At 46.9% G+C, this 22,552-nt stretch overlaps 2 protein-coding genes across 4 annotated transcripts in view; one reads left to right on the forward strand and one right to left on the reverse strand.

Annotated features, from left to right (window-relative positions):
* Positions 1–7,779: 7,779 nt before the first annotated feature.
* Positions 7,780–17,479, forward strand: ARFGAP2 (ADP ribosylation factor GTPase activating protein 2). Of its 2 annotated transcripts, XM_015629767.2 has the most exons (17): positions 7,780–7,954; positions 8,197–8,315; positions 9,229–9,301; positions 9,813–9,944; positions 10,033–10,113; positions 10,884–10,986; positions 11,621–11,677; positions 12,233–12,277; positions 13,357–13,409; positions 13,821–13,957; positions 14,505–14,636; positions 15,147–15,275; positions 15,355–15,483; positions 15,863–15,989; positions 16,107–16,197; positions 16,316–16,434; positions 16,849–17,479. In XM_015629767.2, the coding sequence occupies exons 1-17, from the start codon at positions 7,883–7,885 to the stop codon at positions 16,867–16,869; spliced, it is 1,620 nt and encodes a 539-aa protein (XP_015485253.1). In that variant the 5' UTR covers positions 7,780–7,882; the 3' UTR covers positions 16,870–17,479. The 2 variants fall into 2 exon arrangements, with proteins under 2 accessions (XP_015485253.1, XP_015485254.1); XM_015629768.2 differs by lacking the exon at positions 12,233–12,277.
* Positions 17,480–18,137: 658 nt separating this feature from the next.
* The window catches only part of C5H11orf49 (chromosome 5 C11orf49 homolog), a 79,158-nt gene continuing 74,743 nt past the window's right edge, over positions 18,138–22,552 (reverse strand). For both annotated transcript variants that reach the window (XM_015629797.3, XM_015629798.3), the window contains exons 8-9: positions 20,119–20,182; positions 18,138–19,609 (exon numbers count right to left, since the gene is read on the reverse strand). In XM_015629797.3, the coding sequence (XP_015485283.1) occupies positions 19,429–19,609; positions 20,119–20,182 (245 nt within the window). In that variant the 3' untranslated portion in view covers positions 18,138–19,428. The remainder of the gene's footprint in view (positions 19,610–20,118; positions 20,183–22,552) is intronic.

Here is a 22,552-nt window from a genome sequence, read left to right on the forward strand (position 1 = left end):
ACCCAGTAATGGTTTTGCCCTGTAGGCAAAATCTGGGTCACAGAGCCCACTGGCCAGCTGTGCTGTGGGATGGCAGCTGAGTCGTGGTTAGCCTCCAGCTCTGGGTGGCACTCCCACAGTTCTGCCTGGAGCTTGGGGCCATTGCTGCTTCAGTTTACTTTCCATCCCACTTCCCCTCCCCTGCGTCCTTGTAGCTGTTTTGCTTGGCACTAAGCACAGGGGCAGGTGCAAGTATGCGGCAGTCCTGCACTGCCTCTGCTCCTGCCCTGTTTGCAGGTCTGGCCCAAGGCCACAGCTGTGAGGCTGTGGAGCTCAGCTCTGTTGTCTCCCACAGCGCCCCCCAACTGCAGAGCAGGCTCTGAGCGAACTGGAGCTGCCTTGGTTGCTTTTGTGGAGCCATTGTGGAGCTGCTGGCATTATGCTTAGGGACAGTAGGCTACAAAAATCCCTTCTGCTTGTGAAGAAAGTTGCAGTCGAAATGGGCTTGAACATTCCACTTAGACCTTTAGGTGATCATTTCTAGAGTAACTGCACTGCGACCAGCTGCTGACAGATCATGGGGCTGAATGTGAGACAAAGCTGGTGCCAAAACCCCACCCTGACCCATGGAAAATACCCACTGCAGGCTGGCAACAAAGGTTGTGCAAAATAAACATGAATAGTAAGGTGGCACAATACAAGGCAAAGTGACTTCAGAGGGACTTTGCACCAAATCAACCCAAAACCGAAAAAGGAGTAACAGAAAAAACTTGCAGCCATGTGTTGAAACACATATCCAGGTCCAGGCTACAAGGAGCTGAAAACCTCTGGGCTGCAAGGGAGTGAGACTTTATCAAGCTACCTAGGTCCTTAGCAGATCAAAGAGGATTAATATGAGATGATGAACAAATCCTTGCTGAAAGACAGGGGAAGGGTTAGGGTCTTCTGTAACTGGAAGAATCTGGCTAGTTACCTTTAGAACATCTTGACTAAGCAACATGGCTCCAGTGAACTTTTCCAAACTAAATTTCAGGCCAAACACCCTCAGCTGCTTTAGCACATCCATTTTCTGGCCATATCCTCCTGTTTTTCATCATTCAGTAACCCTGCTTGCAGAGGTTTCTGGCTTGTCAGTCTCTCAGCTTAAGGCAACTATAGCTGTAGTTTAAGACATCTCAACAGGCAGTGTAGTGGTACTCAGCACTTCTTCAGTCTTAGTGTGGGGGTCCATAAGCTCTCCTTTTCAGTTTTCAGCACTTTCACTGGGTCCTTCTAGTTACACATCCTGTGGTCCCTTCCTCCCTGCATTTCCTTTCTGCCCAAGCAACTGGAAGTCTTCTTCCAGGTCCTCCACTCTCCCCCTTTGATTTCACTGCCTCCTTCCTGAGTCTATTGTTCCTGCTTCCAGCAGGAGACTGACAATAAAACAGTCACTGTCCCCAGGCTGTGACCATACTAGCCCTTTCTCTCAAATTCTCTTCAGGGCTTCCCCCACAGGTACCACACAGTTCCTAAGGAATGCTCTATCCATAATTCTATGGATGTTTCACCAGTGGATCTGCATCTCCTCTACACATACCAGCCACCTATGGAGCTGAAGCACTGCTACCTAACCCCCCTGCACACAAATCCTTCATAGTGACCTCTTTGACAGTGGTGATTCCACTCTGAAAATCCTTTGTTTTCAAAAGAGCTTTGTCATTTTGCCTTGCTTATGACCTTGTCTTATGGTCAGCTCTGCCTGCCTTTCTTTCATGGGTCACTGTCTTCTGCTTAAGGCACACTCCCGATGCTTGTACGGGCTGCAGACAATTAGTCCCTGTACTAGAGGGATTCTGTTTATTTAGAAAACTCCTGAGAGGGGTGATCTGCAGGGAAGAGAGATTACATATCTACTGGAGAATCTGGAAGAGTCATGTCTTATGGGTGGTCGGCCCTGCTGGTTCTGACTTCAGGCAAGTTAGTGCCTGTGCTGTCAACTGCCCTTGAAAGAAGGGAGCTCAGGGTCTTCTCATTTCTTAGTTTTTCACCTTGCTTCCATGTGGTGTGATGTGTATGTCTTCCATCATTTGAGTGACTGTCCCCTCCCAAACAGCCTGCTTCCAGCAGGGACACCTGTAACGTTTCCAAACGGACCACCACAGCAAGATCTAAAACTAGTCCTCAGATCCAGGAAAACCCAGGCCACAGCATCCAGCATACCTCTACTTTGAGGTATGTCTAAAGTTTCCCAAGTCCAAAGCACCTGCCAGGCCAGAGGTAGTATTACCAGACATTTACAAATCAACTTTTAATTGTAACATTGGAAATGGAATAACAAAAGAAAAGCCTCAAGATACACATGTATATACACACGGTCATGTAACAACTATAGGAGCAGCATGCTTCTGCCCTGGCCCTACATTCCTGTCACCCTTTCCATCAAACCACAGCAGTTTTGCCTGGCAGCCCAGCAACACTGCTTGGCACAGCTGAAAGGGACAGTCCTCTCTTTATCCCTTTCAAGACTTCTTAGCCCTTGCCTTACTTTTTCAGCACTTGCACAAGCAGGAGATCAGCTCAGCAATGCAATGACAATCACTGTTTGAGCAGGGCTCAGGACAAGACCACAGCTACCACTTCCCAGAGTGGGTGCAAGGGACAGCACATGCAGCAGGACCAGCCTTTTGGCTGCAACACAACCCCAAATCACAGCAAGCCATCCATGACTACACTCCTCTATATCTCTCAAGTTACCCATCTGTTGTGTTCCTTAAATTATGTGTTCCTTCAACCTTTGCTGGCTTTTCTCCAAACCACAACATTTGCAAGACTGCAGTAAAATTGTGTAAGTTGTAAACTTTATTCACTCTACACTTACTATATTAGCTCCTTATCTTAGATCTTGCTGGCAGAATTGTGTGCAGCCAGTGAGTGACATGACTGCCTGCCTTGCTGCTGTACTTTTTCCTAGGGAGGCAGCAACTGATTACACTCAGTCCAGCACACTGGCAGCCTGGTCAGCCACAACCCTCAGCCAGCTGCTTCCCTTGCATCAATCCAAGTGAATACATGGCAGGGCAGTTTGCTGACTTGACAGAAACCTAACCTAACCCAAGGAAAATTTTCCATATGATCTCTGATGATAGAAAATTAGGAGCATCTTCTTACACACTGTCCCTTTAAGCTGGGAAGGAGTACACTTGCTGAGAACACGTCTCTTGTTGTAGTGAGGAGGAGAATGCTTTCTATTTGATTTTCCTCTCCTCCATTCATGGCTGTGTTTGCTCCTTCCACTACTGAAAATAGCCAGGCTGCCCTGCAATATTGAGCAGAACTTTCTCCCAGAGTTACTGGCTATCCCCAAGGGAAATCACATGGATTAGTTAGTGTCTGTGAACTGCTTAGTAAGAGAGAAGGACAAAAAAAATTTTAAAAAGTTGTGTTAAGAACTGCTTCTTTGCCCAAGGCATCATTGTAGATTTCTGGTACCCCATCACTCAGCATTATGATCCATGGGAAACTCTATCTCCCTGTTACTTTTTGGGTAATGTGGGCAGCTAAGGTCCGGCGGTCAGAAGATATCGTGATGTACAGAAAGACAGAATCACCCCCACTTCTCAACAGTTTATGGTAATTACCCCCATAATTAGCCAATAGCACCTAGATGTGATGAAAGCAGATGGGAGTGACACTGTGAACCTAGGTTATAAAGTGTCAAACTCTTCACCAATAAACGCCATTTCACCGTCTACCACATTGGTGTTAGCATGCAGATGGACCAAGTGACCTGGGATTGGTCACCGTGCTGTCCCTGAACCAGGTCACCACTCCTTTGAAGGTGACAGGGTGACAGGGTAGTTTATTGAATTTGCCAACCCCTTTCCCAAAACTTCTCTTTCAGCAAAAGTGTGAGAGGGCAATGGGTCTGAATAGGAGAGGAAGACTCAGCCATCTCATCTCTCTACTGCACAGTCCTATCACCCATGTTCTTTGCTCGGTAGTGAGAAAAGAACAAGGTCCCTCTTTCCCTCTACCGCCCTGCTTTTGGACAGACACATAGAGAAGCACTTCCTCTTACCTTTGGCTCAGGCCTGAAAGTGCAGGGCATTATCTTATCCCCATCACAGCACTTCCCTCCTGAATCTCTCTTTCTCTTCCACAGTAACCTCATGCCCTCAGATAACCAGACTTCTGTACTGAAAATGTGTCCCTGGTGGTATGGCAGACTCCAACATCATGCCTGGTCATCAACCTTTGCTTTCCTTTGCTCTCTTGGATACTGTTGGGAACTATCTTTTATTGACAGAAGTGGATAACAGCAAGGTGACCTCTGATTAGAAGGCTACATCAGGCTCAGGGTCTGGTGTCACAGCAGTCAGGAGGAAAGAGGTAGATGTCAGATGGGATGTAGATGGATAGGGAAGCTGAGAGCCAAAGAGCAGGCTGCCAGCTTGGAGCTCAGAAATTCAGCACTAAAGCACATGAGATGCAAAAGAAACAGATGCAGGAAATAGCAAAAGCAGTGTTGTGACAGCACTCATTCACCGGGAACAGTCAGCAGCAGGAGGTCTTTCCTGTAGTAACAAAGGCAACAAAAAGAAGCTGATTATTTCTCAGACCAGCAGCATGCTCTCCCTGCTGCTTTTATGGAAAACTGATGGACAGGATCAGCAGCCTTGCCAGGATCTGGAGCAACCAGCATGGATTTGAAGGCCTGCAAGAGACCCTGCTGAGATACAGAAGCTGAAGTAACCCTGCTGTAGCAGGCATTGAACAGAAACTATGCTTCCTACATGGAGGAGAGGAGCTTGCACTGTATCTCCCCATGTTTCCTAGCACAGACGGGCAGAGACAAAGTGTGACACTGACCTACTGACCTCTGAGGCTGCCTTGGCTCCTCCTGAGCACATGCCATTTCTCTTTGTCATGACTTAACCCAGCATCCAAGCATCACCCAGCTCACTCCACCCACCCCATAGCACCCACTGGAATGGGGAAGGGAATTGGAAAAAGGTACAATTGGTGGGTAGAGACAAGAACAGTTTAATAACTGAAATAAAGAAAATAATAATAATAATAATAATAATAATAATAATAATAATAATAATAATAATAATAATAATAGGAAAAAAGTAATTAAACCCAAGAAAAAAGTGATGCTCAATACAATTGCTCACTGCCTGCTGACTGATGCCCATCCCATTCCCAAACACAAGAAACAAGCAGAGAAGGGGAGCAGCACCACACAAGTGATGATGACAGGGCAGGAACAAGCAACTCAGGTTGAGGCAGCTCCAGCCAACATGAACATGAATACTCCCAATGCACCCTCATCATCTGAACTCCCTCCTCTACACAAGATACAGCTTACACAACCCAACACCAGAGACTCTCTCTCCTGCCCTTCTGTAGCTTCACCTGTCAGGGCCCTGAATGCACTAACAGGCCTTCATTGCCAAGAGCAGCCTCACCTATGGCTCTACCCAAAGCCCCTGCCCCCTTGGGGTTTAGGGAGGATGTGTTTGCATTTAAGCTCAGCCCAGAGTTCTCAGGCCCTGCCTGAGCTACATTGGAGGAGTAGTAGTCTCTGTCTGTGCTTTGTTGATCTTAACCTGTAGGATGGTTTATCAGCCTGACCTCAGGCTTGCCTTGCCTTATCACCACAGACACACCTGGCCATCACTGGGCCTGATCCTGACCCAGTTTGCTGCGAACAACTCATCACCATGAGCTTGTCCAGCTATCTCAGTTCTTGTTCTAATCCAGATGCTATGCCAGGCCTGCTGGGCTCTCTGTGGCCAGGTACTGTGGGAATGGGCCATGCCCGATGATGGCTCTGGTTTCTGGCCTCAGGAACAGCCCTCACAGCTCTCCTTGTCCTAGTGTGCAGCCAGCCCTTACTGCACCCTGACATCAGCTCTCCTGGTATGACTGCCAGGACAGCTGCACCATGAATGGCATCAGGGAACTCAACTTGTTTAAAAATAACTCTGAGGAAAATGCTATCAGTTACTTTTACCTGCATTGCTTCCCCAGCACATGTGTATGTAATCCCAGAAATGGCATATAGGTACCATTAAGGTAGTAGAATAAAAGCAAGAGAAACTGGGGAATACTTAAGACAAAAGTGCTGCCAAGAATGAGCTCTGTCAGGTTAGATCAGGCTTCACTACCCAGCTCAGAAACTCATCTCAGAGCAGCTTCAATCAGATGTGCCAGCCAGAAGCCTCTCATCTTACTGCATGTGCCTACCATATCAGATCTCACTGTAATCATAATTAGAGCTTTGCTGATTCCCAGAACACAAGACCCTGCTAAACCTGCAAGGGTTTTTCTGCAGGGCTATTTTTTCCCTCAACAGCTCTGTTGCTCCTGATTGCATCTCTATGTCCCATTACTTTATGTATCTTCTGAAGACCATGGGTCCTAAGTTCCCACTGCAAGGAATTCTATTGTCTATCTTAATATCTGTGGATTGTCTGGAAATGAGTGAAGAAAGCCTTTAAATTTAAACTGAAAGTTGTCTTGTCCAGATATTAGCATTTAAGAGTTTCTTTTAGCGACAAGCTAGTGCTGCAGAGCAATCTCTTTTCAGAGGTAAGGAAATACCAATGCATTCCATCTCTGTAATACCAAGCTACTGATTAACTTTTGTTGTTGTTCTCATCCCCCCTGAACCTTTCATTGCTCTGCAGTAATTTTTTTTTCTCACTAAAGAATGGAATGGATTATATGCCATTGACTTTTAGTTCACAGCACAACCATACTTTTTCCTATTTTTCTTGCTTTATAACTCAATGCCTTTCTAGCCAATACTCTACTGCTTCTAGGCAGGTAATACAGCAGTTAAAGGCCCTGACATTATCTTTGCTCTGAAGTAACAACTTCCCTACCTTGATTGCTGCCTCATGATGCCTTGATTACTGCATAGTCAAGTAATAGCCTCTTGAGTGGTCCCCCCCCCCCCCGATTAAATCAGGGCTGTGAAGATGGAGAAGAGTTTGAAGGGGAAGCCATACCAGGCGTGGATGAAGTCACTCGGTCTTTCAGCCTGGAGGAAACTCATTCCTCATCGTGGTCTTCAGTGTCATCACGAGGGGAAGCATAGGGGCAGGGCCATTCTCTTTAATGACCAGTGTCAGGACTCTAGGCAGAGATTTGGGTTGGCTATTAGAAAAGAGTTCATCACACAGAGGGTGATTGTGCACTGGAACAGGCTCCCCAGGGAAGTGGCCACAGCACCAAGCCTGACAGAGTTCAAGAACCTTATGGACGGTGCTCTTAGGGACACGGTGTGACTCTCAGGGATATCCTATGCAGAGCCAGGAGTCACTCGATGATCTGTGTGAGTGCATTCCAACTGAGGATGTTCTGTGGTTCTGTAAATCATTTCCAAATCACCGTTCGTTTGTGCCAGTGTACCAAGCCCGGTGCCCTAAGGTCGGCTGCTGGAGCCTGTAAACGTTGCTCTGAGCTTTTCCCCCGGTAGCAGATGACCCACGGCAGGCACTGCCCCACTGCTATTGTAAAGCGCCCTTCTCTCGGTGCGGGCCCGCAGCGGCCCCAAAAGGAGGGGCACAACCAGCAGGGCTCCGCAGCAGCGCCGAGCAGGGAGCTGTGGGCCTGCCCTAAACGCTCAGGGCTCACGGCGGTCTCGGGGCGTGCAACGTCCCGTGTGCGTAAGGCGATGCCGTGACCCCCGCGAGGCGTCGGCCGGCAGCCGGCGCAGCGGCTGGGATGACCTGGAGCTAACTCTGCCCCACATCCCGGCACCGGAGGGAAAGCGCGACCTCGCTCCCTTCTCGCCGTTCAGACCCAAGGACGCAGCTGGGGGCCGGCCCACAGGCCTCTACCGCGGCCGTGGCGCCGATTGGGCCCGGCCGGCTGCCGTCCCCGCGGGGGTGTCTGGGAAGGAGAGATCATGGCGGCGGAGCCGAGCAAGACGGAGATCCAGACCCTCTTCAAGCGGCTTCGGGCAGCGCCGGCCAACAAGGTAGGGGGGAGCGGCCGGGGTCCGTCGAACTGTCCGTGCCGGGCTATTGCCCTGCGGCCGCAGCTTGCGCTCCTGCCGGGCCCCGGTGGGCTCTGGGCCGCGCTGCGGCGGCTGTTGGGGCGGCCGGGCAGGGGCCCTTGGGGAGCGCCTGGGCAGAGCGGCCGGGTCGCCGAGCTCAGGCGGTGGTCGCGGAGCGGCAGAGCCGTCGCTTCAACCTGGCTGTCCCTCTGCCTTCGCTTTAGTCGTGCTTCGACTGCGGCGCCAAGAACCCGAGCTGGGCCAGTATCACCTACGGGGTCTTTCTGTGCATCGACTGCTCCGGCGTCCACAGGTCCCTGGGCGTGCACCTCAGCTTCATCAGGTGCGTGGGGAGCGCGGCCCGCGGCACCGCCGGCAGGCCTGGAGCAGCCAGCCCGCCTTGGGGTGGGAGCACGCAGGGACTGGGAGAGAAGCCTTATCACGGAGCGATCACCTCGGGGTTTATGTGGCTTGCTCACTGGAGGTTTTCAGCATTTCTAGTTCCAAAATGGAGTTTCCAAAGCACCTCAGGTGGAACGTCGACATGTTGCTTTCGCTAACCTTGCAGAAACGCTGTCTGGACTTGGCATTGTAGGAGCAGAGACAGGAGTGTGGTGTGTGAATCTTGCCAGTAAGACAGCAGTGTGGTGTATATACATTTTCATAATGCTGAGCAAGGCAAAAAGAGGAATATTGTTTAATCTTTTTGCTATTAACCTAATGGGGATGATGGTGTTAGCTTTTCAGCCTAGTTCTTGTTTTCAGTACTTGTAAAAATTAGCATTTTAAGTTAACAGAACTGTGACCTTTATTTGTTAGGAGAGAAGTTGAGTAAGTGGTATGAGACACTGTGTGTCCCCTCTAGCTTTACTTGGATGTATTCTCAGTTGCTCTGTCACGTGTTTTGGCCCAACCTGTGGGATGGGCTGACTATGAGTCTCTCGTGTTGCGGTGAGATCACATGTAGAATGGAAGTTCTTGGCTGTGCTTTCCTAGCTCAAGCTGTGCCCTCTAAAACAAGCAGTACAAGAGAGAGAGCCTCAAAATTTGGATAAAAGCTGGTCTTCTTCCTTACTTTAAAAGTTAAAATTATTTCTTTTACAGCAGCAAAGAAATTCCCAAGATGTTCTTTTCACCCTTGCCTCTTACACTTTGGAATAGTAGTGGGATATCTGACCATTTTAGGCCAGAGCTTGGTTTTGCATTTGGTTTGCCTGGTCTTTATTAACAGAAATAATTGGTTCTCACTCACACAGGTCCACAGAGTTGGATTCTAACTGGAACTGGTTCCAGCTGAGGTGTATGCAAGTGGGCAGTAATGCCAACGCGGTGAGGATCCTCTGTAGGCATTTTGCTTGCTCTCCCTCTTGCTAATCCATGTTCTCTGCTTCTTGTCCCTTTCCTTTCTGTGGCTTTCTTGGTACCAGTCTCATCTGAAATGTGTTATGAAGGGGGGTATTTGTCAAGTGTGCTTGGAAGTCAGACTGTGATTTTTGCATGTGTTGTTTTCTGATGTGCAGATCTCTCATTTTTTTGCATCTCATTTAAATGAGAGGCATAGCCTTCTTAAATGATAGGATTTAATAACACTGATCAGTTTGAAAGCTAATGCTCAGCATTGTGACTCAGAATCATCCCTCTGTAGAGAAGATGGATGATTTTCATAGGCCCCTGGAGTGAGAATTCATGTAGAAAGCTGATCAAGTAATGGTTTGTTCATGCTGTGTTCTCGGTTTTTCATCCTCTGTTCACGGGAAGTTTTGTTTTTCTGTTGAGTTTGCCTAGTGCTTGCTTGAGTATGATCTAGCAATCAGGAGACTAAATATTCCTCTCTTTTCAGACTGCTTTCTTCCGACAGCATGGCTGTACCACCACAGATGCCAATGCTAAATATAACAGTCGAGCTGCCCAGATGTACAGGGAGAAGATCCGGCAGCTGGCAAGCGCTGCCATGGCCAAGTATGGCACTGATGTAAGTCTGAGAGCTCAGGAGTGCTACATGGGTATGCTGGATGCTCAGTCTTGTAGGATACCTTCTTTTTTGCCTCTCCTCTCTTTAGTTGCTTATAGATGGACTGAGTGGAGCCCTTGGGCACTCCCCTGACAAGAGTGATGCTGATTTCTTCATGGAGCACACGCAGGTGAGAAGAACTACCTAAACCAGGCAGCCTTAATAGCTCTCCAATAGCCAGCTGTTCAGCAAGGAGCAGTCCCACTTAGCTTGGAAGGACTCTAAATTGTATAATTACTCAGTATAATGTGCAGTCATCTGCCTGGGACATAGTCACAGATCTGAACAGTCCCTGTAATATCCATGTCCTTTGTTTTTGAGACCATCTTTGGCTTCAAGAAGTACTCAAAGCTACCACCTATGCCCTGGAAGATGCTTTGTGTATTGTGTTAATACTTAGTTTCTTTCTACTTGTTAAAGCAAGGTCTACCTATTACTTTGAATTTCTGGTTAAGAAGAAACTTTTCAGAACATAGACCCTGATAAAGTGGATTTGGGCAACTGCACCATGCCAGGCAGACTTTATCAGCTAATGTATGAATTAGATATATGGCAAATAGAGACAGTGGAAGTGGAGATTAATTTTTCCCAGGAAAACTCATTTAAACTTTCTCCCAGATTGAAACTCATTTCTTGTAACCTGGGAAGTCCTCACATTAGCCAGCTTGTCAAATGATTCTGTCATTCCTCCTGGCCTTACATTCAGCTTAGCTTCCTTTTTTAAATTTTTGTCCCTACTAAGGGAATCCACACATTATATTCAGGGAAGGCATAGTCTGAAGTTTGGAATAAGTTTCTTTTGGCTTAAAATTGAATACAGGTCACTAAACCTGTATTAAATTGAGGATTGTTTGGTTCGTTCATCTTCTGCAAAAAGCTGGAATGAGTATCTCCTTGCAGTCTTCCAGTACCTGGGATGTAGCAGATGCCAGCCAGAATCCTGCACAGTCTTCTTCAGAGGTGGAAAAAGCAGAAAAGTCATCAGAAGGCAGCGAAGTTTCGAGTGAGTTCTTTACTGAGTAATTTTTCCAAGAATCTGCCTTCATTTCTGGGATAATACAGTTCTGTACCACTGTTGGAAGGGCTGAACTTAGCCTTTGGTTCAGGCCTGAAGGAGGGGAAGTTCTATGCACTCTTATCATGTTCAGTTAAATTAGTGGAGACTTCGTAAAAAACCTCCATTTTGGCTCAGTTCTTCACTTTTCCTGAAATGCGCACACAACTGTTTTGGGGATTAGCTGCCCCATTTGCCTCCTTTCAGACTTTATTATTTGTCTAAACACTCTTCTCTACCCCTTGAATTTGGTGGGTCTGAAAATTATATAGGACAGAAAACTTTCTAGGGTGAGGGGATAAGGAAACCAAGAACCTGGGGGCATAGCTGTAATTTGAAATCAGCTTTGTATATTTCTCTGCAGAGTGTTTGCTTTCTTTTACTGTGTTAGGAACACTGCAGAAGGAATAAGTTACTCTGTGGAGATGTAAAGTTGTTTTGCTTGGGAAATTGCATATTTCAAGCTGCAACTGGATTTATTTGTGGGGGCAGAGGAGAGATGTAGAGAAACTGTGAACATATTGGAAAGAAAAGGGTTGAGAATCAATCTGCTGAATATTCTCTCCTGGTTTTGTGCCCACAGATCCCAGCCAAGGTCCATCTATTGACTTGTTGAGCACATCTCCTAAAGCTCCTCTAGGTGAGACTCTTCACTCTCAGATCAGTCTTGTTCTTACACCCACTGCTCAGTAGTAAGCTCAGTGAAGGTGGAAGCAGTGAGCCAGTTTACAGAATGTCTAAACGAGCTTACCTCCCTGTTGAGCCAGTACTTGGGATGTTCCTGAATGAAGCCCAAAATCAAGTCACAGTTCTCTGGAGGTTTCCTCCTCGTTTGGATAATTGAGTTCAAAGCTGTTGCTTTTTCAAAAGCATGTTTTCCTGGTTTTGAGCTTTGGACAAAACTTGGCACTTGCATATGTAGAACTTGGGTGATCAAGGCCACATGTCTGTTTTTTTTATTTGTTTGTTTCCCCACAGAACCTTTGGAGGCAAATGAATTTTTAGCTTTCAGAATAATAGGGATTTGTATCTGATTCTTTCCTGCCATTACTGTCCTGGCTGCACACAGAACATCTAGCTGGAGCTTCTTTCCTTATTGAGAGCATGCTCCTAGCCCACAGTGGGTTCATTCTGGGTGGAGGGCCTGTGTCCTCAAGTGTCTGTTCATTCCCCATGTTTTACATCTCTTCCTCAGACATGTCCATGTATCTGTCAACACAAGGGGCTGCTCCTGCTGGAGGTAACTGGCTAACAGCTGGCCTGCACTGGCTGCTTGTGACAGCTCTGCTTGCCCCTCCTGAGATTCTGCCTTCAATTCTAACTTTAGCTTCCTGTGCTTAGAGAGAGAACAAGACAAAGCTTATATTGTTGTATTGAGATCTAAACCAGATACATTTTATCTGTAAAGAGCTCTTAGTAACATTTCTGTTAAAAGTTTCCTGAAATATAAAAAAACCCAAACACAAACTCAAATACCTCAAATCAAGTGTTAGGAACAACAAGCAGAAAACAGTTTCAGATAGTGTGAATGTTTTGAATCCCCTTATTTAAAAAGACTTATCATAAGACTAGAAAAGATAAAAGTAAACGTGTCGCGAATAATTTATGGGCTAACATCAGTCATGTGGCTGTAGAAAGTCTGGAGACACACACACAAAAGAAAAGCCCAACAAGGATAATTAAAGATTTTGGACTTAACTATAGGAAGCTGGAAAATGTTTTGGGCAGTCCCTCTCTGCTTTGTTCTTACACTTTTCCCCAGACATCTGCTGCTTGGCTGGCCCTTGTCTGGTTTTACAAGAGTGGCATGTCCTCAAGAGTGACAAGTGCAAGGTGTTGGGGAACCTGTTGCTTTTACAGCTTGCTGCACTTAAGGTCCATTTTTTATGTATGTTCATGGAAACACAACTTTAGGGTTCTTGCTGTTTTATCCCTAAGGCATTGGTGAGGCTCTGACCTTCATATGTCTCTGAAGCTGCAATTTCTTGAATTTGTGTATGGGATGAACCTAGTCTTTCTCTAACTACCCTGATACCTACTGTGTAACACTCAGAGGAGTTATTCACAGTTCTTAATTCAATTATAAGTTGCTCCAGAAATACACATGCTTCTTTAGGCCACCAGCCTGCAACTGTGGAGCTTCTACGTGCATCTTTCTTGCCTGGATGAAATCACCCAGGCTTCTGATGTGAAGCTGCATGGTGTGTCCTGGACGCTACTGCAGCTGGACTGTGGTGGATGTTCGTTTGGGTTGCTGTCTAATTTTGGCCTCTTAAATTAATTTCCTTCTGCTTATTTGCTGCTTCCCTCCTTTTGCAGAACTTAAATCCTCCCTCATTGGAAAGAAGAAGCCGGGAGCTGCCAAGAAAGGGGTATGTCTGAGCTGTTTTATGGAGGGGAGGTAAAGCATGTCTTGCATTTCTGCTGTCCTTTCCCTGATTGTTGCTTTCTGCTTAATAAAGCTGTGTGACAAAGCTGTAGAGATCTGTTTTGGGGAAAGGAGACCTTAAGCAGCCTGTATATTATTGCCAAAAAAATTATGTTCTGGATCATTATTGGTTGTGGTCTGAAGCATATGTGGTTGATCTCAAAGTGCTGGCCACTGGTGGGTTAACTCAGGAGTTCTTCCATACTGTGTTGCCAGCTCTTTTGGGTCCATAGGCTGTGACTACACAGGGAGACTGAAGGACTCAATGGTGCAGCAAGAAGTAGGATTCAGGCTTTCTTCTACAATGAACAATCTACGAAGAGAAATTCACAGGACTTTATTTTTGTTTTTCAAGCTGGGTGCAAAAAAAGGTCTTGGAGCCCAGAAAGTCAGCAGCCAGAGCTTCACTGAGATTGAACGGCAAGCCCAGGTAGCAGAACAGCTGAGGGAGCAGCAGGCTGTAGAGTCCAGGAAACAAGCCGAGGAGTCCATGTAAGTGCCCTGTTTGGGATGAGTACCTTGCATACCTAAGGCAGAAGTAGTGTGAGGTTAATGCTGTTCACCCTAGGATCACTAAATGTGACTACAGAACATACTGTATGAGAGGAAGAGCAGTAGCTATATGCCAATATGGTCCTTGCAGCAGGGCACAAGTTATACTGCTGTATTTTATTTAAATTATCATTCCTGGAAGAGTGTAGGGAGCAGATACTTCTGTATCTTGTGTTTCTGTTCACCTTTGGACAGGAGTGAAAAAGCCAAAGGCTGAACTGGATGGATCATTCTGCGTGCAGGGGTGGGTAGAAGAAAGACATTGTGATGCTTACAGTAAGGAAATCATGGTTAGCCAAAGATGAGTTGAATCCCAGTGGAGGAGATGGCAAAACAAGTAATAGCTTCTCTGTGCAAGGATTTTTGGCAGAGCTGTTGTGAAAGTGGCTGTTTTGAAGAGTGGTCGGGGTTACTTAACCACTTGTTCTACAACATGGGCAGTGAGGGAGGGTAATGGGCTAGCACCCACCATGGATCTTTCCCTTAGAGTCACCTCAATGCGACTGGCTTATCAGGAACTGCAGCTTGATCGGAAGAAGGAAGAGAAGAAACTCCAGAACCTTGAAGGGAAGAAACGTGAACAAGCAGAGAGGCTGGGCATGGGATTGGCATCCAGAAGGTACTTGGTTGTGGATGGTGTAGGACAGACAGGTGTCTTGGAAGTACCCTGCTCTGGAAAAGTTTCTTGAAGTCAGTAGTTTGCTCTTGTAATAGATAAGGAGATGAGTTAAAAGTGCTTATATGCTGCTCTCTGACTGAAAATGCTTCAGGCCCCAGAAGGAATAGGGACTCTGTTCAAAGGTTCTGGTTCTCATTTGAGCTTTTCCCCAGGTATGTGTGGCCTGTCAGTGTCTAGCACTAGAGCAGTGCTGCTTGACAAGTATCCCCCTGCAGAATCCTTCTTTTAAGAAGGTAGTTCAAGACTTCTGAAGGAGCACAGATAACCATTCAACTATCACATGATAACCATTCTATCATAGAAGGGGACTGACATCCCACAACTCTCCCTCAAAACTTGTGTCATCTGCCCTGCCTGTGAAGGCTGGATTCAGTTCTGAGGCAGACTTGGTTGTGGGGACTGGATGCTGTCAGACCCATCAGTCCTGACTCTGCCTGTTTGTTGTGCTAGTTCTGTTTCACACTCAGTGATGTCTGAGATGCAAGTAATTGAGCAAGAGACGCCACTGGTAGCAAAAACTTCCCGCTCCCAACTGGACTTGTTTGAAGATGGTGGAAGCTTCACATCTGGACCCCCCAAGTAAGACTTAGCTTCAGTGTGGTCTTTGCTTATTCCTGAATTTCATGTCTGGTGTAAATTACCTATTTTTGGTACCTAGGTACAAATACAGCCCTTTCTCATTCGAAGATGCATTTGGTTCACGATGGGAAACGGACTCTTCATGGGGTATGGACAAAGAGGAGGAACCGGAGGTGACCGTTTCCAGCATTCGGCCGGTTTCAGAAAGGTAAAGTGCTTGCCACTGCTAGTGTACCTTGTGCCCCTTATGTAGGGGGTGAAGGATGAGTGTGGGAGCTGTGGCACAGATGCTACTGTGTTATAGTAGGAGCCTTGCTCTGCAGAAAGTTACTTGACCAGCAAAGACAAGCCCAAGAAAAAGGGCCTCGAGTGAAAGGGCCTTGGACATCTCTTTGCCTGTCATGTCTGTAAGTTTATACACTGTGGTCATCGAGTGCTGACTGTCCCGAGGTGGGGAGAGGAGACCCACAATGTAACTAACACTTAGGGGTGACTTACTTTCCTCTGATTAGATGAGGTCTGAGACAGAAGTCTGATTCTTTACTGTTGGTGAGCTTAATCTGAGATGTCTCCTCTTGTTTCCTCAGACCCACCAGCAGGCGGGAGATTGAGAACAGGCCGTCCATGGTGGAATCCAATGAAGCTCGGCAGAAGTTTGCAGGGGCTAAAGCTATCTCTTCAGATATGTTTTTCGGGCGGGAAGCAGATGCTGAGGTAGATGCATTCTGCAGTGCTTACACTGGTACAGCTCTGGCTTTACCTCCTCCTGTGTGCTCAGGTTATACTTTGTTCCCTTCCTTTATAATCTTTTTGTTGTGTTTTCTGCTGCAGTATGAAGCCAGATCCCGACTGCAGCAGCTCTCGGGGAGCAGTGCCATCAGCTCTGCAGACCTGTTTGGAGAGGCTGACAATGTGCACTCAGGTTTGTTAGCACTCAGTGGGTTGAGGAAGGGAGCAGTTTTGGAAGACCTAGACTGGAGGGGATCAAGGTGCTTTCTGGAGCTGAGGGACTCTGGGCTAACTCCTCCTGGTTTTTGTAGGTGGTGTGTCTATTGGAAATGTCCTGCCTGCAGCTGACATTGCACAATTCAAGCAAGGAGTGAAATCAGTTGCCGGCAAGATGGCTGTCCTGGCCAATGGGGTGATGAACTCCCTTCAGGTGAGTTTACATTATTGCACCTTCAGAAAGGCTGTTGTCATGTTCAGGGACTTTCACCATACCCTGGCTTCTATTGGAATTATCACTATCTTCTCAAATTATGTGGAAAGTCCCAGGTAGATACCTGTCTTGTATAGCTGTTGACTGCAGTACTAAGCAATTGCAGGTGGCCAGTGAACTCTACTTGTCCAGCCTTACTGTCCAGCTGCACAGGACACCTTGTTATGTCAGATACACCTTTTCCCACAAATTCCAGGCAGAATTTTAAAAATCAAGGTCATTTTACCTTCTGCCTTTGTACAGTGTCTAGATAACCTCACACTGCATAAAATACCAACCCCCCCAATTTCTTGTTATCTGTCTGTGGATTTTGCACACAGGTGTTGTAGCAAGATGTCTCTGTTTCCTCCTTAGGATCGTTATGGTTCATATTGATGACCCAGGGACTGCAAAGGGAAGCCAGCAAGAGGCACTGATGCCACCTTTGCCTGATGTAAACTCTGCAGGATTGTCTTATTTGTCTGGGTTGGGTGGGGAGGGGAGAAGGTAAGCGGAGGGGGTCAGGATATGGCTGTGCCCAGGATGCTTTCTGAATATCTCTGGATTCCACTCTATTAAAATTCAATGTGCCCTCATACCCACTGCTATCTACTAGCCAGTGGAGACAGGCCTTTTTACAGGGTTAACCTCATTGCTGTAAAAGATATGACAGGAACTCCTGGGCTGCCCTCATCAGTGCTCCTGCCCTTCTTTGGCCCACACCTTAGCACACCAAGTGACAGAGAAAAGGGGAATGCTATTTTCCTGAACATCATGTGACATGACTGTTTTTTGTTCTGATCACTCTTCCCAATCCATGGTGCTGTGGAGTCCTCTGTATTCGCAGGGTTTGCTTTTTACCGTGATCTAGTCCTTTTTACTGTCTTCTAAACCAGCATATATGAATGCGGGAGAAAAAAAGATCAAATCAAAGATTATTTTTTTAGCTTCTATCTACATCATCAGCAAAAAAGGCCCAGGTAAAGAAGTAAAGAAATTTACTGGATCCCTGGTTTATTTTGTTGCCCAGCTTTGCATCAGATCAAAGTATTAAGCCTTGGGCTTTACCATGAGGTGCAGCAGTGAGGACTGTCACTTTGGTCCTGTTCAGCTTGGTCTCTGGTTTTAACAAGAGTGCGTTTCTCTTCCTTGGACTATGGTGTTGAGAACTAAGTAGGAAGAAGAAGGGTGGGAAAGGGCTAGCTTTTGAAACAGTGCTAGCAAAAAGTGAGGCTGGGGCTGTTTGTTGCGGAGCCTCCTGTCTGGGACCGAGAAGAGGCTTGCATGGACTTCACCTCTCCTGGCCAATTGAGGGGCTGCAGCAGCTGTGGGTGGGAGGGGAAGGGTTACTCAGCTGCTCTGTGCTGATGTTTCATCTTGGTGGGGAGTGAGGGGATGAGGGTCGGGTCTCCCTGTTCCTTGTCTCTGTGCTCTAATGTAGTTGTGTCAGTGTCACAGTACCCACAGCAGGCTGGGGCTGCAGGGAGCGGTGGTGCAGCTGCGGGGTGTGGTGGTGGTCCAGGCGCTCGGGGGTGGGGCCGGTGCCTTCCCAGGTGAAGGCGAGAGGTTCCTGGGGCCCTGGAAGCTGGCCTGCCCACCAAATACTGCTCCCCTGAGGAGGGGCTGGAGCAGCCCAGAACACCTGAAGACCCAGACACAGCAGAGGCCTGACACAGCGTGCTTTATTGCCAGGCTGTCACAGCCACTCACCGAGCTGGGAGAGAATGCACAGATCATAAATAATTCAACTTACAATAAATAAATAACCCTGCTGGCACCCTGCTACAAGCTTTGGGTTACCAGTTCCTGGTGACTTATGCTGCAGCACTTTATGACCAGGAGAAGCAAGGAGGCTCCCAAAGAAGCATGAGAAACTGAAGTTCCCCGAGAAATAACTAGACTATGCAAGCTGGGGCACAGGAGCTGGGCTAGACAAAGCATTCAGGTCTGTGAAGGTTTAAACTGATGAGTTGGTTGCTATTAATGCAATGTGATGCTACTTATTTTTGTAGTTTTAAGGGCTATACTGCTGCCCCAACACTACCAATATTTACAAAAAACCCCAACTTGATTTCATTTGAGGACTGCTGCTTTTTCCCTTAGTGCTTCTGCCCACCCAGCTCCAGTAGGTGCTCTGTGCTTGCAAGCCATACCACCTGTGGCCAAGGATTTTAATGACCCTATCTCTCTCCTCCAAATCCTCTGAAATTCACTTCTCCAAATGACTGTAATACGCCGTTGGAAGGATGGGGACACCTCACAGAAGGGCACTCAGTACAGCAGCAGCATGCAGTACTTACTGCAATTTAGCTTATTTGCTGTATTTGCTTTGGCAAGTTTTGGACACATGGAGGAGAAAGCACAAAGCAGAGACAGGTTGCATGGCAATATCCAAGTTGCCCTTTTTTAGGAACTTTGTGAATTTCCTTACCTTTGATCATGTGCAGATGCAACTTTACTGGGAATAATAATGGAACACAAGTGCAGAGCTGCTGCTGACGATTTAACCACTGTGTTATCTGGGCCAAATCTCAACAGAGCTGCACAACAAAACACTGGCAAGTGGCCTGTACCAGTGCTCCCGCTGCTTCAGCACCTGCTGAACTGCGGAACTGGGAGGGAGAGCCCCGGCAAGAGCATACCCGGCTGCTTCCAAGCGCTGGCAGAGTGGCGTTTGCTGGCTTGTCTTGCCTGCCAGCAGAGGGAAGCATAACACTGTAACTGTAAATGACTTCTGCAGAGGCGCTATTCCTGCACGGATTTGGAGCTAAGAAAAAGGCAAGTTGCTCCTGGGAAAAGATGGGTGAAGCCGGCACTGGGGATTAGCGCAGCCACACACACACTGCTGACGTAGACAGAACCCACTTTTAGAGCAGATGCTCTGGGAGGAGGTGCTGTTCCTCCACTGGGTTCTGGAGAAACCCAAGATGGGAATGGTGCCCACCCTCACAACCTTCAGTTTTCAGAGGAGTCTGTCTCTTCATTGGAGCCTTCACTCTCAGCATCCATTTTTCGACGATGGTGCAGAGGTTTCCAAGGTGAATTAATCCTGGGTGAGTTACGAACAGGCATATTTGCTGTGTCTGCACTGGAGCTGGCAGGACCAGAGACAGAAAGCCCTGAAACCTGAGCTACCCTGAAAGAGAAAAGACAAACGCTAGGCAGCATGTTGCAAAAACTTCTACTGCAGCACTCTTGAAGTGAATCTGGGAGAAAGGCTTAAAACTTGTACAGGGATGGAAAGATGTTCATGGCATAGTGGGGGAACACGTTGCACTGGTACCACCCAGACTCACCAAGATTCACTAAAGATGTGAATCTTCTCCTATTTAAACTTATCTTCTGGGCTGATGTCGTTCCTTCCAACACTCCTACTTTTCACCATCCAAATAAAATTTTCCTGTTCATTAGAGACTGCTGCTTCCTCTAGATCCCTCTTTGAGTCACAGTCTTCTCTGTTTTTTGTAAGGATTTTGTTAACTGCACTGAGGCACCACAAGGAAGAAGTCCTTCCTGTTCAGGCTGCTCTTTGAGCTCCTCTATTGTTTTGTAGTAGAGCAGAGGAATAGGACAGTATTACACTCTTCTTTATCATGCTACCTTTAATCTGTTATTTTACCTCCTAGTTTAGGCAGTTCCACTTACAATTTCTCAAGTTCTTGATCCATGGCAGGGTCCAGAAACAAGTCTCCTTTATCCGGCAGAGCCCCTGGGAGGAACAAAACCAACCAAAGTATCAGCAGAGTTAGGCTAGTCATTCTTCAAGAGAGGTGTTCAAGCCATAGCAGCATCCAAAATCTGGCCTGCAAGACAGAGGACAATTTTCCTTATACCTATTAGAGAAATGGACACAATATTTGGGATCATAGATAAAGAATGATGATTGGTGATCCATTTTGTATGTCTTTCATATATGCTATAGCTGAGCTCAGACGACATGGGAGGCAACCTCAGTAGTCTCACTTCCTACAGTCCTGAGGATTGGCAGTTTTCATTCACTGTACAAAATTAGAGTACTGACTGTCAGGGAGATGGCAGTCTGTCAACTCTGGGCCTCTGTTCATTGCCCAGTATAGTCACCAGTACCAGATATAATACATGTGGTGCTCTCAGTGCCACAGCCTGAAACATACACTATACCACTCAGGATTATTTATGTTTTTGTGCCATCTGCCTTTCTTGCGGTGCACTGATCTTGGGGATCAAAACACTCCATAGGTTTAAGGCTTTTGCTTTCTTTGCAACTCAGGAAAGTAAGGCTTGACTCTTGTGCACATTGCCTACAGAAGTTAAGTGTGGATGAACTGTGCTCTAGCATTGCTTGCTGTCTGGGTGTGAGAATGAAAGGCTGGGCCAGTACTTGGGTACCCTCTCAGCATAAGATAAACATGCTTCTTTTCACTTAGAAACCCTACTCCAGATGAAGGAAATGGTATAGTTCAGGACTGGAATAGCTGATTGATAATCCTTGCTCTTCTCTGAAAACACTGGGACCTTAGCAGGGCCAGAAAGGAAGATGGGGCTCTTAGGAAAGCCCTCCTTACTAATTCTAACTCCACCTTGTGTAGGGGTCATTGGAGAGTGTGATCAGCCAGCACAGAGATTGTCTACCAGACCCTGGAGAGTACCACTGCACACCAGGACAAAAAGCCCATTTGATAATCTATACCAACAGTATAGTGAGGAATGCTCTAAGGTTTTTCAGGAGACTTGGGTGCTACACTCAAAACCTTTGGAAAGGGGCTTTGTATTCCTTGTGGGGACACAAACCTGTTTTCTGGCTCTGTTACCTTCCTCTTGCAGGAGAGGCTGGAGAGCCACCTGTTCCACAAAGACAGGCTGGGACCAGTCATCAAAAATGTAGTGATGAATGCCTGAAAACTAGAGTAAGTTTAGACCAGAACTGATTCCCCCATTTATTTGGGTTCTAGTCTACTCCTCTAGTAAATGAGCAGGAAAGTCTGGCACTGCAAAACAGTATCAAGAGATCCACAGAAATGTCCCAGTCTGCTTTTCTTTGTGGGCGCAAGAAAATTAAGAATAAGGAACTAAAGGTTAACTTGGTTCTGTAGTTACAGGGCACACAATGGAGTCTCTAGGGCACAGAGACTTACTTGGGACAGTTGAAAAATGGCACTTGGAGCATTCACAAATCAACACTGACATTGGAGATTTCCAGGCAGACTGGAATCTGCAGTCTAATTCAGTGGCACTGTCCCAGCCTGAAGAAGCTGCTTTAATCTCTATCCCTGTTCCTCAAGAAGAGCTTCTGGCTTTGTGAGACCAAAACCTCCTCTGCCTGAAACTGCTGTCGCTAAAGGGCTTTGGGGAGCTTGTGATCCCCTACAGACCAAAGACTATTGAAATCACCCTTCAGGAGAGATTAAAAGACACCAGGAAAAGAATCCTCCTTTCCTTGCCAAAAATGCTAGCACCTGTCAGACTTGTGGTTGCTGCCCCTCCTCTGAGAGAGGCCTCAGCCGGAGGCTGGCAGAGGGCCAGAGGACAGGCCTACATTAATGGAAACTAAACCCACTCACTTTGTAGATGGCACAATGGAGGCTGTGGGCAGGATTTATTTTTTTCGTTTTTCTTTTTTCTTTTTTTCCTTTTCATCTGTTTTCTTTATGCTTGACTAGAAGTGGATTTCATAGGGCAAAGGAAAAAAAGATTTTGCTTGCTGCCATCCAGGCATCACCTTCCTCCCAGTGAATACACTGCCTTCTAAGCCTGTTTTCAGAGGGGATTGCAGGGCTGCATTCATGCACCTTTGATATATAATCTGCCCTGCCCCAGAGGAGCATTAGCAGCTTAAATGCTTTGCTGTAAGAAGGGGCTCAGCCAGGGAAGACACACTTTTACTGCACTAGGACACACCTGTGCAAAAGAAGCAGCCCTCAGGCAAGGTACACCTTTTCACTGAATTTTGTCTTTACAATTAGGGACTGGCAGATACTCAGGCCTAGAAGTAGAAGAAGAGGGTACTTACCCAAAGACAGAGAGAGACATCTACCCTTAATGGCCAGGTGTTTTGCTGAGTGGAGATGAACACACCCCCCTCCCCCAGCCCTCCCTCCCT

The sequence above is a fragment of the Parus major genome, chromosome 5 (genome assembly GCF_001522545.3).
Source record: "Parus major isolate Abel chromosome 5, Parus_major1.1, whole genome shotgun sequence".
NCBI lineage: Eukaryota > Metazoa > Chordata > Aves > Passeriformes > Paridae > Parus > Parus major.

Bases quoted from the DNA above. Each gene is read 5' to 3' on its own strand.
- ARFGAP2 (XM_015629767.2), top strand. From the start codon at position 7,883: ATGGCGGCGGAGCCGAGCAAGACGGAGATCCAGACCCTCTTCAAGCGG. The intron at 9,302-9,812 runs GTGAGGATCCTC...CTCTCTTTTCAG, and splicing joins TGGGCAGTAATGCCAACGCG to ACTGCTTTCTTCCGACAGCA. The intron at 12,278-13,356 runs GTAACTGGCTAA...CTCCTTTTGCAG, and splicing joins AGGGGCTGCTCCTGCTGGAG to AACTTAAATCCTCCCTCATT.